This window comes from Rhinatrema bivittatum, chromosome 4, assembly GCF_901001135.1.
Source record: "Rhinatrema bivittatum chromosome 4, aRhiBiv1.1, whole genome shotgun sequence".
Lineage (NCBI taxonomy): Eukaryota > Metazoa > Chordata > Amphibia > Gymnophiona > Rhinatrematidae > Rhinatrema > Rhinatrema bivittatum.
The window spans coordinates 236,212,382-236,228,247 of record NC_042618.1 but is presented as its reverse complement, the minus strand read 5'-3'; the positions used below and the strand labels follow the sequence as shown (position 1 = coordinate 236,228,247).

The 15,866-nt window shown below is 44.9% G+C and overlaps 1 protein-coding gene across 4 annotated transcripts in view; it reads left to right on the top strand.

Annotated features, from left to right (window-relative positions):
- The window catches only part of CCDC77 (coiled-coil domain containing 77), a 305,397-nt gene that overhangs the window by 261,032 nt on the left and 28,499 nt on the right, over positions 1-15,866 (top strand). For all 4 annotated transcript variants that reach the window (XM_029599936.1, XM_029599938.1, XM_029599937.1 and 1 more), the window contains exon 11: positions 3,797-3,949. In XM_029599936.1, the coding sequence (XP_029455796.1) occupies positions 3,797-3,949 (153 nt within the window). The remainder of the gene's footprint in view (positions 1-3,796; positions 3,950-15,866) is intronic.

Here is a 15,866-nt window from a genome sequence, read left to right as displayed (position 1 = left end):
CACAGTTGAACCTATTCTACCAGGAGAAAGAGGGTGGGAATTTTATGCCAAATGTTTCCTGATTCACAAGAAATCAGGAGGGATTTCATTCCATCCTAGACCTAAGGGCTTTGAACAGATTTATCAAAAATGAAAAATTCAAGATGTTTTCCCTGGACACCTTAATTCCCTTTATTCAAAAAGGGAACTGACTATACTGTCAATATCAAGGATGCTTATACACACACACATAACTTTTCCTCATCACAGGAAATATCTGAGATTCATGATGGGGAACCATCACCACCAGTATCACTTACTGCCTTTTGGCCTAGCATTAACCCCATGTGCCTTTACTAAATGCCTTATTTATTTGATCTTTAGTCTCATTTATTTACACTTGCCTTTAAAGACTCTGGAGCATCAGCATGATTTAAAGTACATTGCAGGTTTGTTCAGAATGATTTTTCATGTCTTTTTAGATGCTTTTAATGTAATTTGTCTTTTTTAATTATATGTGTAATATATAAACTGCTGTGAACTATACAGAAACATGCAGGCTACACATTTTTTTAAATAAATATAGTCTGCCTTTTGGCACTTCAAAATGGATTATTTTGATGTACTATATTGTCATAGTGGTGATGCATGTACACAAGTTGGGATACATTTGTATCCCTATTTGGACAATTAGCTGGTCCAAGAGCACATCACAGACAGGTGCCACAGAATTAATGCACAAGACCATCCGGATGTTGGCGTTACTAGGGTTCACTGTGAACTACCTGAAATCCCACTTGAACCCGTTATCTCAACTGGAGTTCATTGGGGCTTTGCTAGACATGAATCAGGCAAAAGCCTTTCTTCCAAAACAGAGGGCTATTGCCTTGATGTCCACCATGGAAAGGATACAAATGAGTCCATGGACTTCAGCATGGGATTATGTTGACGAATTTGGGCCATATGGCGTCCATAGTACATGTCATTTCCTTGGCATGTCTCCACATGAGAACAGCCCAATGGACCTTCCAATCTCAGTGGCTATAGGCCACTCATGATCTCCAAGACAGCATCCATGTCACACAGCCGCTCAGATAATCTGTCCTGAGTGTAGGACAACTTCAGTGTGACAAGAGGTATACCAATCCAAACATCTCTATTTCAAATTGTTGTTACTATGGATGTGTCCAACGTCTTCACTCTTGATTTTGATGAGTAAAGTGTTTTGTTTCTGTCTTTTTTTTTTTTTAATATATAAGAGGAAAGAAAAAAGGGGAGAGCAGTGTGAAGGCAGCCTTACATCTGATTCAGGAGGGGGGGCTGTTTTTATTTTAAGGGCTGTTTTGAGAAGTTTGTCACTAGCATTTTGCTTCCTGAACAGTTTCCTGTTCCACAGAAGATACTAGAAGGTGAATCAGCAGCTTGCAGATTGTCTGCTGCAATCCTTTAATTGCAGACTCTTCTCTCCTTGTGAAGCCTACCAAATTGGAACTCTATCCCAGAGACCCATTGTAGAGGCTAGACTCTTAGGGCATAATTAAAGATTAACTCTTCCCTGGGGCTGTAATTTTCATAATTCTGTGCAGGGTTACATGGACCCTGTCATAACCAATAAAAAAGACAGTTCCTTATAGATATTATATAGAGAAAGCAATGCAATCACCGCTATAATTTAGTAAGTAGAAGGTGAGTTCTCAGATAATGCAAGTTTCTGAAAAACATCTCACATGATTTGAGTTTGTCATTTCCTCAGCAACGGCATACAAAGGAAGTTACAAGGACAGAGAAAGTTCTTATTTGGATGTTTAGTCTCTCTCCTCCTTTGTTTTACTCTTTTATAATCGACTGTTCCCTATTTTTCTTACAGCTAATCTGTGAAAAACTTGTTATAAATATAGGCTTTTATTTTGAAAAACTAATACCAAATTAAAGAGTATCTGACAGTAATCTGGCAATTGATTCTGTATAGATCAGCAAATTCAGAGATAAAAGGTGTTATGGCTTGTGGGTTTCGTGGACCCTTGGACTGAGGTGAGAGTTGTTATGGCTTGTGGGTTTCGTGGACCCTTGGCCCAAGGTGAGAGTTGTTATGGCCTGTGGGGAGAAGCCCCACATGTTCACACCGTCGGGAGGCAAAGTCAAGTACAGGTGGAGCTCTGGGAGAGAATCTGTGGGGAGGTACAGCAGTGAGGGACCCCACAGTAAGCAGGTTGGAGTGGAGAGCAGTACCTGGGTGAAGACCTCCGAGAGGGTGGTGCTAGGCAGGCCCGACGAGCAGGAAGTGCGAGGCCAAAAGAGCAAGAGGTATATTGCAGAGGCAACCCTGAGGGGCGGAGCTGCATAGCGAGGAAGGTACTGATGCAATGACGTAGGCTAACCCGCGGAGCGGGGAAGCCCGAGTCTGGTCTACAAGTAATGACTTAGGCAACCCTGAAAAGCGGGGAAGCCTGGATAGTCTCTGGAGTAGAACGTAGGCACCGCCCTGAGGAGCGGGGAAGCACAGAATGTGTGTGATTTAGAATGTAGGCACTACCCCGAGGAGCAGGGAAGCACAGACAGTCTCTGATGTAGAACGTAGGCACTGCCTCGAGGAGCGGGGGAGCACAGGCAGTCTCTGATGTAAAACAGCACTGCCCCGAGGAGCAGGGAAGTGTGGAAATAGGTCTCCCAAGTGGTGAGAGTGTTCCCTAAGGCAACTCCGAGGTGCAGGAAGCTGGCGTATAGATTTCCTGAGAGGCGCAGGGCTAGCCCGAGGAGCGGGGGAAGCCAGGAGACCAGGTCTCCAGAGATAGCGCACACAGGCCCCTGAGAATCGGATACCTGAACCAGGGTCCGAGGCATTCACCACAGGTCCGAGGAGACAGGAGCTAGTAGAGTAGCGATGGAACTTGTTGCCAAGTCGGCTAGTAGGGGGCGAAGGCGGTGCTTAAGAACCCTGACTCAGTGATGTCATCAGTCAGAGACGCCCCTGAGGTTCCCGCCGTAGCAACTTCAAAAGAGGGCCCGGTGGCGCGCACCTAGGAAGGCCCAGAGTCGGCGTGGATAGCAGCAGCGTCCCAGCCACCGCGAGCAGACCTGGAGAGGGAAGCAGGGCAGTACAAGACCTAATTGGTCACAGCCGTCTGCAAAGGAATATATTCCACTAACCTGTATGTCCTAATTCTCAATTATCTTATCATGTTTGCCTTTGACTTTCAGTCTTACCTTCATGAATATAACTCACATTTTTAGAAGGAGTAAGATAAATAGTAACCTATTCAATGTCTATATTCCCCCTCAAAAAGTACACAGAGATATGGTTTAATCTGTAATCACGAAGGTGATGATCCTCATACTAAAATACCAAATTAATTTGTGTTCCAGAAACTTGTAAGTCAAGTATATTGATATTTTCTGAAAGTAATGTTTTGAATAAAAATAAGAGAAATATGAATTTGTTATTACTTGTCAGTAATTTATCTGCAAGCTGCTGTGCTTTAATCAGCAATCCCAGATTCTTGCCAGCTAATGTTATATCTTTGGACCAGAGCTTGAATTATATTCTGTATTTGTACTAATAACTGAAGGTTATTAGAAGGGACAGAATAAACTAACTAGCTAGAAGTAGTAGAGGGAGGATGTGTGAGGATGCCCAGTTCTTTTGGATGTGAAGATTAGGGGACAAGAGAGAGGGACCTTTTATTTTTACTGATCTGTGATCTTCCAGAAAATTTTATCAGCTCTAAAATTGAACTAAAACTATAAAACTGAATTCAAATACAGACAAAAATGTTGGTGCATTCTGTGACTCTTACTTGGCTCTAACTTCCTACTGCAGGAGAGGTCTGATAAGGCAGTAAAACGTTTGCAGCTAATGACCCAGCGTTATGAGGCTCTAGAGAAACGCCGGTGTATGGAGGTGGAGGGCTTCAAAACAGACATCAAACACCTTCGACAAAAGCTGAAGGAGGTGGAGAAACAACTCTTCAAGGTAAAGGATTTTGCTGGGCTGGAAATGTAAAACTGCATCTAGATATGGGTGAAAATAGAAACACTTCTGTCTAACAAGGCTGGCTTACTCTGAGCCTTTTATTATAGTTAAATATTTGACCACAAGGAGAGGAAAATAGTGTAAATAAAGCTTTAAGATTCAACTTCTTGATAGGATGTACATATTAACCACTGTGCAAACTGAAAACGCTACCAAGTGTTTTTAAATAATTAAACTCAAGAAGGTAGGGTTACAATAACCTAATATTAATCATGGCGAGGCACTGTGATGGAACTAATCTAATTCCACACGGAACTAATAGAGCCTTTCCTCTTCAGCCAGCCAGATCAGTCCAGGTGTAATTGTTTTGCAGATGGAGACAGACTAACAAGCAGGTCGATACAGTAAAGTGTGCTCCGTCGGAGCACACTGTCAGCCTGCTCTGGACGCGTGTTTTCCCTTACCCCTTATTCAGTAAGGGGAGGAAAACACGCGGCCCACCCGCGGCACCTAATAGCGCCCTCAACATGCAAATGCATGTTGATGGCCCTATTAGGTATGCGCGCGGGATCCAGTAAGTAAAATGTGCAGCCAAGCCGCACATTTTACTCTAAGAAATTAGCGCCAACCTTTGGGTCGGCGCTAATTTCTTCCAGCGCCAGGAAAGTGCACAGAAAAGCAGTAAAAACTGCTTTTCTGTGCACCCTCCGACTTAATATCATAGCGATATTAAGTCGGAGGTCCCCAAAAGTAAAAAAAAGTAAAAACAAAAAAATTTGAATTCGGCCCGCGGCTGTCGGGCTGAAAACCGGACGCTCAATTTTGCCGGCGTCCGGTTTCCGAGCCCGTGGCTGTCAGCGGGCTCGAGAACCGACGCCGGCAAAATTGAGCGTCGGCTGTCAAATCCGCTGACAGCCGCCACTCCTGACAAAAAGGAGGCGCTAGGGACGCGCTAGTGTCCCTAGCGCCTCCTTTTCCCCGTTTTTCCCGCGTCACCTCATTTAAATACTGAATCGCCCGCACCGGCGAAGGGCCGGTGCGCGCGCCGGGAGAGCGGGTGTTCGTCCGCTCTCCCGCGGTCTTACAGTATCGACCTGAAGGTTGCTGATATCACTTCTTATAGGCTCCTGTGCTGACCTGAACCTGCCAGTATTCTCTTTCTCCAGCAGATGGTAGATGAGTATTTTGTTCTGTGAGTCAGGGCTGGTTAGGCCAGGTGAAGAAAGAATCTAAAGTGAAAATCCTGAAACCAGGGGCTTCCATTTTTGGAATAAAGCAACCAAGACATCAAGTCTGTGGTTTGCCTTTCCATCTTCCCTTTCTGTCCTAGGCTGTCCTGTTCTGTAGACTTCTCCTTCCCAATATAAAAAAAAAGGAATTTATTCCTATTCTGCTTTCTCTGCCTGCTATTCCTGCCCTTGACAAAGTTTAAAAGAAGTAAAAAAGACAACAAAGAGGCTGTTTTCTGGAGGATTCCCATTCAGCAGTGCAGTGTTCTGCGGAGTGCTGTCTTTAACTCAGCTGATCAGTTTGTGGAGTTTAGGATAATTAAAAAATGTCTGCTTTTTAGCACAGGAAGACAGCTGTGCTGTGTACAGTATATGGATCTCATCGACAGGTAGGAGGGGGAGGCTGTTTGTGCAGAGCTTAAGGAGAGGAGGAAGAGGAGCATGGGCAAAAATGGAAAATAACTGCCTGGGGAGGCCTGTTCCAGCTGGTGAGCTTGCTGCTGCAGCAGGAACAATGGCCATATTATAAGTGCAAAAACAATCAAGAGCTGTGCTCTGTCGCTGACATTAAAATGAACTTTTAATAAATAATGTATTTATGTTTTATGTTTGTTTTAATAAAGTGAATACCTACACTATAAATGGGAAATTTTGTGAAAATTGTGTGTATGAATTAATTTGACGAATGGTGAATGGAGTCAGAGAAAGGTTTCATACGTAGTGTAGGTGCCCAGCACCTCTGTAAGGTGATCTTATAATCATTAACCTTCCTCCTCCTCCTCAAGTGTTTTTAACATTTGTTTTTTAAGAATTTTGTTTGTAATTAGTGTTGTCCCGAAGGACACCTGAAGACTCTTCCGTGGCAGTGTAATGTTTTCAAATGCATACCCGCAAAAATTAACTAAATAAAACTCTATGAAATGTCAATAAAGGGTATAAAAACAGACTTCCCCGATTCTAGTTGGTGTGTCCATCTCGTTGTAAATTATCCCGACATGTTTCAGACATGAGTGCCTTTCCTAAGGGAGTTTGATGTTTACTGGAACCAACTTCATGGAGTCTGTGCCCCTTTGCTCGACGATTCCTCCAGAGCTTTTGCCACTAGGCGATCTTCCTCTGTCGATCGCCGGGAAGAATTCATACACACAATTTTCACAAAATTTCCCATTTATAGTGTAGGTATTCACTTTATTAAAACAAACATAAAACATAAATACATTATTTATTAAAAGTTCATTTTAATGTCAGCGACAGAGCACAGCTCTTGATTGTTTTTGTTTAGTATAGTACAGTGATGGCTAACCTATGACACGCGTGTCAGAGGTGACCCGCCGAGACTTTTTGCTGACACGCGCAGCGTTGCGTGGACTATCGAATTTTTTTTTTTTTTTTTATCGGCTGTGCCGACCCTTTAAAACTAGTTTTTTAGTATGCCCCCAGGCGCAGCGAAAGGCAGATAGGCAGGGCTGCGGCCCGAAGAAAAAGATCACGTTTAAACGCACTGATGCTCCTCCTCCTTCCTGCCTGTGCGGCCCCAGAAGTAAACGTTGCCGGAGCCACGTGGGCTGGAAGGAGGTGAAGCATCGGCGCGAGCAGAAGAAGAGTAGTGCTTGCGTTTACGGGCAGCCGCGAATCCCAAGTCACAGCGGCCCGAGAAGAGGAAGAGGCCTGGTGGCAGGGCTGCCGCAGAGCCCATCCTGCGACGACCCGCGAAGAGGAGGCCCAGAGGTGAGAGAGAGAGGCTGAGGGTCTGTAGAGTGTGTGTGTGTGCGTGTATGAGATGAGTTGAGAGATTGTGTGTGAGTGAGGACCTGAATGTTTGCAGAGATGGCATGTGCTTGAGCAAGACAGCATGTGGGAGTGAGAGAGAGCCTGTGTGTGTGAGAGTCAGACAGCATGTGCCAGTGAGAGACTGTGTGTGAGAGAGAGAAGAGCATGTGAGAATGAGAACCTGTGTGAGGGAAGAAGATGGAGAGAAAAGAAACAAAAAAAGACAATATAAAAGGAATTGGCAAAAAAAATAAGAAAGGGAAGGTGGGAAAAAAAAGCCTGTGACCAACCAATTAGAAAATGAAGATCAGACAGCAAAGGTAAAAAAAACAAAATAAATTACTTTTTAGTGATTGGCACATGTAATTTTGGGAATGTGCAAGAATAGCACTTTCTCTATGCAGATCTCACAATGTACGAGATCAGCATGGAGAAAATGGAAGCCCACGGGGCCTGCACAGAGGAGGCAGCAGAATGGGCTTCAGTGTCAGTAGCAGCAATCGGCACCTCCCCAATAGCCATGCGGCAGCAGTGACAGTGGCAGCAGAGGAATGAGAGAGGCTCTGAGGTTGCTGGCAAAAGAGAAGGGGGGTCTGCCTTTAGTGTGTGCATGTGAATGAATGGGACTCTGCATGGGGGTGTATGTGTGTGAATGCATGGGTGCCTGCCTGGGGGTCTGTGTGTGTGAGAATGAATGGGAGATGAGGAGGGAGTGGTGTGAAAATGAATGGGAGCCTGCCTGGGGTTCAGTGTGTGTGTGAGGGAACCAGTGAGTGTGAAAGCATGAGTGTGTGAGAAAATCCAGGGGAGTGAGATTTTGGGGGGGTGGGGGGGAGAGAGTGTTTTAATTGAAGATTTAGCCAATGAAATTCAGCAAAAAAAAGTCACTAAGCAGGTAAGGTAAATAATTATTTATTTTTTGCATTATTAATAAATACAGAACATATATTAATTAAAACTTTTTGTTATTAATATTAGAGCTACAAATATCACAAAATTATGGATTTTTCTAGAAGTGACACACCACCTGAGTTATGCTCGGTTTTTTTATGAATTTTGACACACTGAGCGCAAAAGGTTGGCCATCACTGGTATAGTAGTTCGCTGTACAGGTGTATTTTTGATATTTCCATATTATAAGTGCAGCAGGGAGGAGAATCTGATCCAGGGCCTCCCTCCTTGCTTCCTGTGAGTCAGTATTCAGCATTTATCTTGTCTGGAGCTGAGGTTTTAACCGCACTCAGACACAGCTCCTTCTCTCTCTCCCCAAGTCAATGTCTCCCTTTGCTTAGGCTTCTATCTCCACAGTTTTTAAAGTTCTCACAGAACAAGCAGGATGGTAGTCCTCACATATGGGTGACATCACAGGATGGAGCCCTGTACGGAAAACTTTTCTGTCAAAGTTTCTACAAAGCTTTGACTGACACTGGCACACTGAGTGCACTGAGCATGCTCAGCCTGCAGTTATCCCTGTGAGCCATAGGTGTCTCCCTCAGTCTTCTTTTTTCCACTCTGCAGTAAGCATAGCGGTTAGGAGCTCTGTGAGAAATTCTAACACTTTTTCCACATGGAAACACTTAAACTTTTACTTCACAAACACTTTTCCCTGCACGGGTTTCCCTTCGCGTATGTTTATTCGATGCTCGGTGAGTACTATTCCCTGCTTTTTCGGTTGGTTCCTGTCACCTCCCTGGCCTGCCAACCGACTGCGGCCTTCCCTCTCCCTATGTTTTCAGTTAGCCACACTTAGCCTGCGAGTGATCCTCTGTTACACTCTGCCTGGTTATTAGCGCTAGTGGGACAGGGACTTCCACGGTTTCCGTTGCCGCCAGGGCCCCTGTCGATTTCAGGTCCTTCGATTTCCTCATTACCCTCGCGCAGTCGATGCCCCCATTGCTACCGTTGGTACCCCCTTCAGACCATCCTGGATTCTTAGATGCCATCGGTACCCCTCCCCCTGCGGTACACTGATGCCATCGGTCCCTGCATCATTTCTATCAGTGCCATCCATGTTTTCATCCATGGCACTGATTTTTCCTTGGGTTTCATCGGTGCCATCATCACCCGGATGGATGCCATTGACCCACACTTTGTGTCGTCGGTGCCATCCATGCCCGGGTCGATGCCATCGTTGACCAGGGCACTTCCATCAATGCCAGGGTCATTTCCATCGATGCCATTGTTTTTTATTAACGCCCATCGATTCCATCGATGGGCGTTGAGGCCAACATCGATGGGCGTCGAGGCCCACGTTGCTTCCATCGGTGTCTTCGTTCCTATCGATGCGGTCATCGACTCCGTTGATGCCGGTATTATTTTTCCGATACCAACGATGTTTTTTCAATTATTCAATGCCACATCATTTTCATAGATACCTACGCCGATGCCATCAGTGCTTCTGTCACTGTCATCATTGCTGCCCGGATCATCGATGTTTTTTCATATATATTTTTAACGATACCCTCGAGGCTGCTTCGGCCGCCATCGACACCGTCAATACCGACATAGCCATTAATGCCCTCGATAAAAACAGTGCTCCATGCTTGGGTTCTTATTAAAGCCCCATATTAGCCTTCAACACTATATAGTGCTAGGAGCAGTGCAGGCATGCTAACAAGTCCATCAGTCGCCATCCAAGACAGCGAGGGAATCCATCTCGGTGATGGGGAAAGACTAGGCCGAGCACCGTGGCATGCATCGTCACCGACACGGTGACAGTCCGCCACCAACGCCATCCAGCACATCGGTGCTATCCTTCTCGATGCTGGAGAATGCTCGGGCCGAGCAACATCACTCTGCCATCAACACTGTTCCGCACAGTATCGGCAGTCCTTAGTGCTCCAGAAACACCAGAACAAGTTCCGAAGAATTCTGCACTGGTGTCACGAGACATCGAGCCGCTGTGACGAGGGCCAGGTTCACGAGCTGTTAATTGGCTCCCCTGTTCCCGAGGCATGCCCCACTGACATGGGTGTGGGATTGTGGCCCTCCACTAATTACGGTGGTAGCGCCAGCTACGCTCAGCCTGTTTCTTCTATACCTGCGCCACCATATCAGGCATCAGAGTTGAGACGGGCGTCTATTCCCTCAATGACTCCTGAAATCCACGGAGCCAGCAAACTTCACCGGCTCGTCCTTCGGCGATTCACGTCGGATGGTAAGTACCCGCTTCTGCGGCATTCCCATTGAGATGTGTTCTCTAATTCGGACCACATGGTTCAAAAAGTTCTAGGTCATGTACCTTCCAAGAACCGTATTAGTGTCACATATCGCTATGCCAGCTATATCAGCCACAATACCAAGAGAACCTCTATCATTTCCTTGGGATTGCATCAGGACATCCTCCCATTTTCAGCAACGGGGCTCTATGCTGATTAATACTCTGGCTTCTGGTTCCTAATTCAGAACTAAAGTTCCAGATGCATTCGCTGATCAACTAAACACGAGATCCAGCAACTACTACCTCAAGTGCAAGTACACCTCGAAGCCTGATGACAGGTCTAGATGTCTCCTTGTACAGAATACAGAAATGCGGGTAAGACTTTACCGCTCACGCTCCCATGGGAGGTTAAATGATATCCAGATTACATCAGCCCCTCCAGTTGGAAACCTTCTGGTCTCCCAACTGGCCAGATATCAGAGCATCCACCCCACTTCGTACCAAGGTTCCCAGTACACTCCCCCAGATGCTACAAAGCGCAGGGGGTGGGGGGTTTGGGGAGTTTTAATTATACTATTCTTTCTTTCAACAGAAAGTAGTTACTCTCCGCCCATCCTGGACCTCAGAAATACCAACTTTCTTCAGAAGGCACAGGTAAAATGGTATCTCTCGTCACCATGCTTCCATATCGCAGTAAATACATTACCTCTAATCTTTCTATGTGCTTCATGGTGAGTCAACAATATTACAATCCCAAGCTCTGCCGGTTGCACCAGCTTCGGCAACTAGGGTATTTCATTGAATCACTATCGGTGACTGCTGTTTCTCTATGGAATGCAACATCATTCACCCCTTCCTTGCATGCACAGCTGCATAACCACAGTCAGTCCACGCAAGGAGCTCTAACTTCTTCATGACTCACTATACATTTACTACCTGGGATTATGTCACTGCCATAAATCCCTTATACAACACTTCTGGACACCACAGTCACAATGACCTTCCTGTCCAGCAACTGCGCAGACATTCTAATGAATTCTTACATGTCCCTGCGTGCATTTTCCATAACCTCAGCCCCTCAATTCTTCATTGTCGGGCCATGGGGTTTTTTCACTATGCACTTTCCTCATAGATCCAAAACTGCTATGGGTTAGATTCAGTGAATTTCCATTATCAGTGGGTCTAAGCTGTTCAACCGCTTTCGTCCCTCATCCATATTGCAGATCTAGAACCAAAACCTAGTCTGATTCTGCTCATGCTCGCATTTATTCAGGGTTGTAAAGTTTGACCTAAAAGCTTCTCAACCCAATATGCGTCTGTTCCACTCCAGGCACAGTTTCACATGAACTTCCTGGAGCTTGTAACCATGAGTTATACCCTTATGCCTTTCAATACTGCCTCTGCAGCAAATCTTTGTGCATACAGACAGACAGCCAGCATAGGGACAATGTGCTTTCCAACACACAAGCACGCACAACCTCTTCACTGCTCTGCAAGGAAGCTGCGCAGCTCTACCCTTGGCCCTTGCTCACTTCAAGCATCCTTGGGCCACTTATCTAAGAGATTCACTGAACGCACTAGCAGACCTTCTCCATGTAGGTTTCCATCCTCTTGAATGGTCTCAGACTACATATGTAGCGGGAAAAATCTTCTAATGCTGAGGTCAACCGAACTTGCCCTCTGTGTCCGAATCGAACCATATGGTGCACAGATTCTACTCCCTACACATGTTTCCAATGCGTTTCCATAGACGCCTTTCTTCCATCAAGGGCCTCTTAAATGTGTCTCTTCTGCTGCCTCTCATAGCCAGCACTCTTCTAATGTTGAACCTGGACGGGGGTTCACTGTTCCTCAGACCCACGTCCTGGCTGAGACCAGTATGCTTCCCATACTTCTCAGTCTATCACACGAGTAACCAATTTGCCTTCTCACAAGTCAGTCTCAAATCTTAGACTCACTGATGTTCTCAGGTACTGGTAGCGTCACAAAACCTTCCACACATAAATCCTACCATTCAAAATGGCATGATTTACCACATCACGCATACAAAAGGGTATTACCCTTTTTCTTTTTCTACACCACTCTTTTCTCTTGCTCCCTTGGATTCTGTTCCCCAGACATCCTCCACATAGGTACACCTCTGTTCCAATTGGTGTATTGTTTGGGATACCCAATTAACGGTAAACCTCTTCTGAGTCAGCTTATCATGGATTATCCACTGATCAAGCCGCCTCTATTTTCACTAGTCACGGAATGGAACCTATATCTTATCCTTATAAGTCTCATATGTTCTCCTTTCGAGCCTTTCCATTCCTCTCATTTCACAATTTGACATGGGAAATTCTTTCCCTCATAAATGTCATTTCTGCCAACAGGTTCAGTGAGTTACACACCTTATTACATACTCATCCGACCCTGCGTTCCTCCGTGACTGAGTGGTTTTACGTATTCAACTTCATATCCTTCTTAAGGTAGACGTTGCATCTCACCTTACTCAGAATATACTCTGCCCATTTTTCCCAACACCTCTCTCTCTCACCAAAGCAAGAGGGTTTTTCCACTTCTTGGACAATAATAGTGCACTTGCAATCTAGATCGCACTACATTCCATAGGAATTCCACCTAACTCTTTCCTTCTGTGGCAAGAGTCAAGCTGCGAGTTCCAGTGGGCAAACAGACCTATTCTTCCCAATTGACGGTCTGTATCGTTTTTCCTACCAACAAGCAGGCATTTCACTACAACACTGTGTGTAACCACACTCTGTTGTGTCCGTCCCAGCCTCAATAGCTTCCCCTCGGCCGCTGCTGCTTGTACATATTTATCAGGCTGCAACCTGGAGCTCTCTCCATACATTTGCAGCCCATTATTGCTTAGATACGACTAGCCGTCATGCTCCATGTTTGGCCAGTCCGTCTACTCTTATTCTTTTCTTTTAACTACCCAACATCCTTCCACCAACCCATTAAGGGTTTCCGGATGCCCTCTGTTCCAAATTCCACCCCCATCATTGCGCCTTTCGCGCGTCTTGGGTGCATTTGGTGCACTCTCGGACATCCTCAGCTCGGTACTCACCCATATGTGAGGACTACCATCCTGCTTGTCCTGTGAGAAAGCAAATGTTGCTTACCTGAAACAGGTGTTCTCACAGGACAGCAGGATGTTAGTCCTCACGAAACCCACCCGCCACCCCGCAGAATTGGATCTGTATACGTTTTTACTTTTATTTTAGTTTTGTTTGCACTTTTAGCTATAAGACGAGACTGAGGGAGACACTTGTGTCTCACAGGGATAATTGCAGGCTGAGCATGCTCAGTGCACTCAGTGACAGTCAAAGCTTTGTAGAAACTTTGACAGAAACGTTTTCCGTACAGGGCTCCATCCTGTGATGTCACCCATATGTGAGGACTAACATCCTGCTGTCCTGTGAGAACACCTGTTACAGGTAAGCAACATTTGCTTATCTACATTAGCCTTCCTGCAAAGGCAGAGTTCAGTTTCTGGAATCCCTTCTGTCATGTCTTCCCCCTTTTCCAATTCAGGGGGCATGGGTCAGAAGAGAGTAAAGCAGAAAGAGGATACAACAAGGTAGAAGAAGGTAAATCTTCCAGGTTAGAGGGATCCTTGGTGGTCATAATTGCCATACTGGGTTAGACCAAGGGTCCATCAAGCCCAGTATCCTATCTCCAACAGTGGTCCATCCAGGTCATAAGTACCTGGCAAGATCTCATGTTGCTAATGCTCGGCACTAAGTAGTGGCTTTCCCAAAGTCCACCTGGTCAATAACAGTTTATGGACTTCTCCTCTAGTAGCTTGTCCAACCTTTTTTAAATCCAACTCCACTAACTGTGTTAAATTCAGATTCATTGCCGGAGGATGTGGTTAATAGTGCATTGAGTGAAAAAGAATTTTCTCCTATTTGTTTTAAATTTGCTACTTTTTTCTATAAATTATAGTTTTATTGTAGAAACAGCAAGTAAATACAATACAAACAAAAACGGTCATAACAAACTGGCCTACAGATAAGGACACAATACCAAAAGTGAACCAATGCTTGAAGTTACAAACAGTACATCCCCCCCCCCCCTCCCCTCTCCCCCTTGTATATCAAACATGGCCGGTAGAGATAAAAGAAATACAAAGGATACCTATGTATAGCAATTTGACGATAAGCACGTGGGATATAAGGCATGCTAAGGAACTAAAAGGACTATTATAAATAAGAGTCTGGGGAGGAATCTATGGGTGGACCGACCCCCCTCCTTAACCATGGATCCCATATTTTATGAAACGTAGAAAGCATGGATTTTAATCGCTTTCAATTTGGAGAAGAGACATATCCTATCTAGTTTCTACAGGACATCATCCAAGGTGGGTCAAGATCAGATTTCCACCTGTGAGCCAGTACACAGCGGGCTGGGAGCATAATCTGATGGAACAATGCCCCCTTATGCGCGTCTACATCAAGGGGCAAATTCAATAAGGCATTTTCAGGAGAGAGGGTTTATAGGAGTACCCAGTAACTTATGATCAAGGGAGAAAACCGCCGCCCAAAACACCTTGATCTGAGGACACTGCCACCACATATGAAAATAAGACCTCCTTTCTCCACATCCCTTCCAACAAAGGTCAGTCTGAACTGGGAAGGCCTCTTATGAAGGTGCACCTGAGTGAGGTACCACCTCAACATGACTTCATAACTGTTTTCCTGCAGATACACAGAGATGGAACTTTTTCATTCATACGAAAATTTGGTCCCAAGCTTCATCCGATAGCTCTCGTGCCAAATCCTCCCAGGCCACAGTAAAGGTCAATTTCCAAAATAGGTCCTGATTAAGAAATCTATATAGATTTGAGATCATCCTTTTCATGGAGTCGGCATGATCACACTAATGCTGCAATTGAGTCTTTCCCAATGATAAATCTGACCCCCATCCCTTTCCGAAACTAGAACATTCCTAATCTGAAGAAATAAAAAAAATTTCCCCGCCCTAATTCAGATTTATCTTGTAGCTCCTGAAAAGTAACATAGCTCCGTGCCCCTCCCCCCCAAAGGATTCAAAGTAGGTAAGAGCTTTAGACACCCAATGCTGAAAGTAATGGACTGTCTGGCTGGGAAACAAGAATTATAGTTAACTGCAGAATTGAAAAAATATCTACGGGAGCCCACCAGTTTATTTTTCCATTGTCGCCAAACCTTCAAAGTAGTGCTGGTAGTTAGGGGCATAAATGCAGCGATGACCACGAGGATATTAGCTGCCACCTAAAACCCTTAAAGGTGTTCCTCCCATCATAGCCCATTCTTTCCAAACCCAATGCTTAATTTCTCTTTTCCTGTGCCAGTCCAGAATAGCGTGGAGTTGTGCTGCCGCATAATACCAGTGAATATAAGACACACCCAAACCACCCTGGAATTTGACGGAACATGTCCTTACTGGCTCTTCGCTGTGGTTTGTGTTTCCAAATGAAGGCAAATATATTTGTCTTTGCCAACACTTCAACAATTCTGTAAATATGTAATTTTATGCCTCTCGCTGCATTCTGTAAATAGTTTTGTTTTCCATTAGTTTTTACCTTTCGTTCCTTTGTACCTCTCTTTTAATCTCACTTCTGCCTTTACTTTAATCTCCTTTATTGTTTTGTCCTGTTACCCTTTTCCCCTGTTCATTGTAACTTCCATTTCCATCTCTTTTTTGTTATAATGTAAACCGATATGATGTGCATTTTAATGTCGGTATAAAAAAATCTGTTAAATAAATA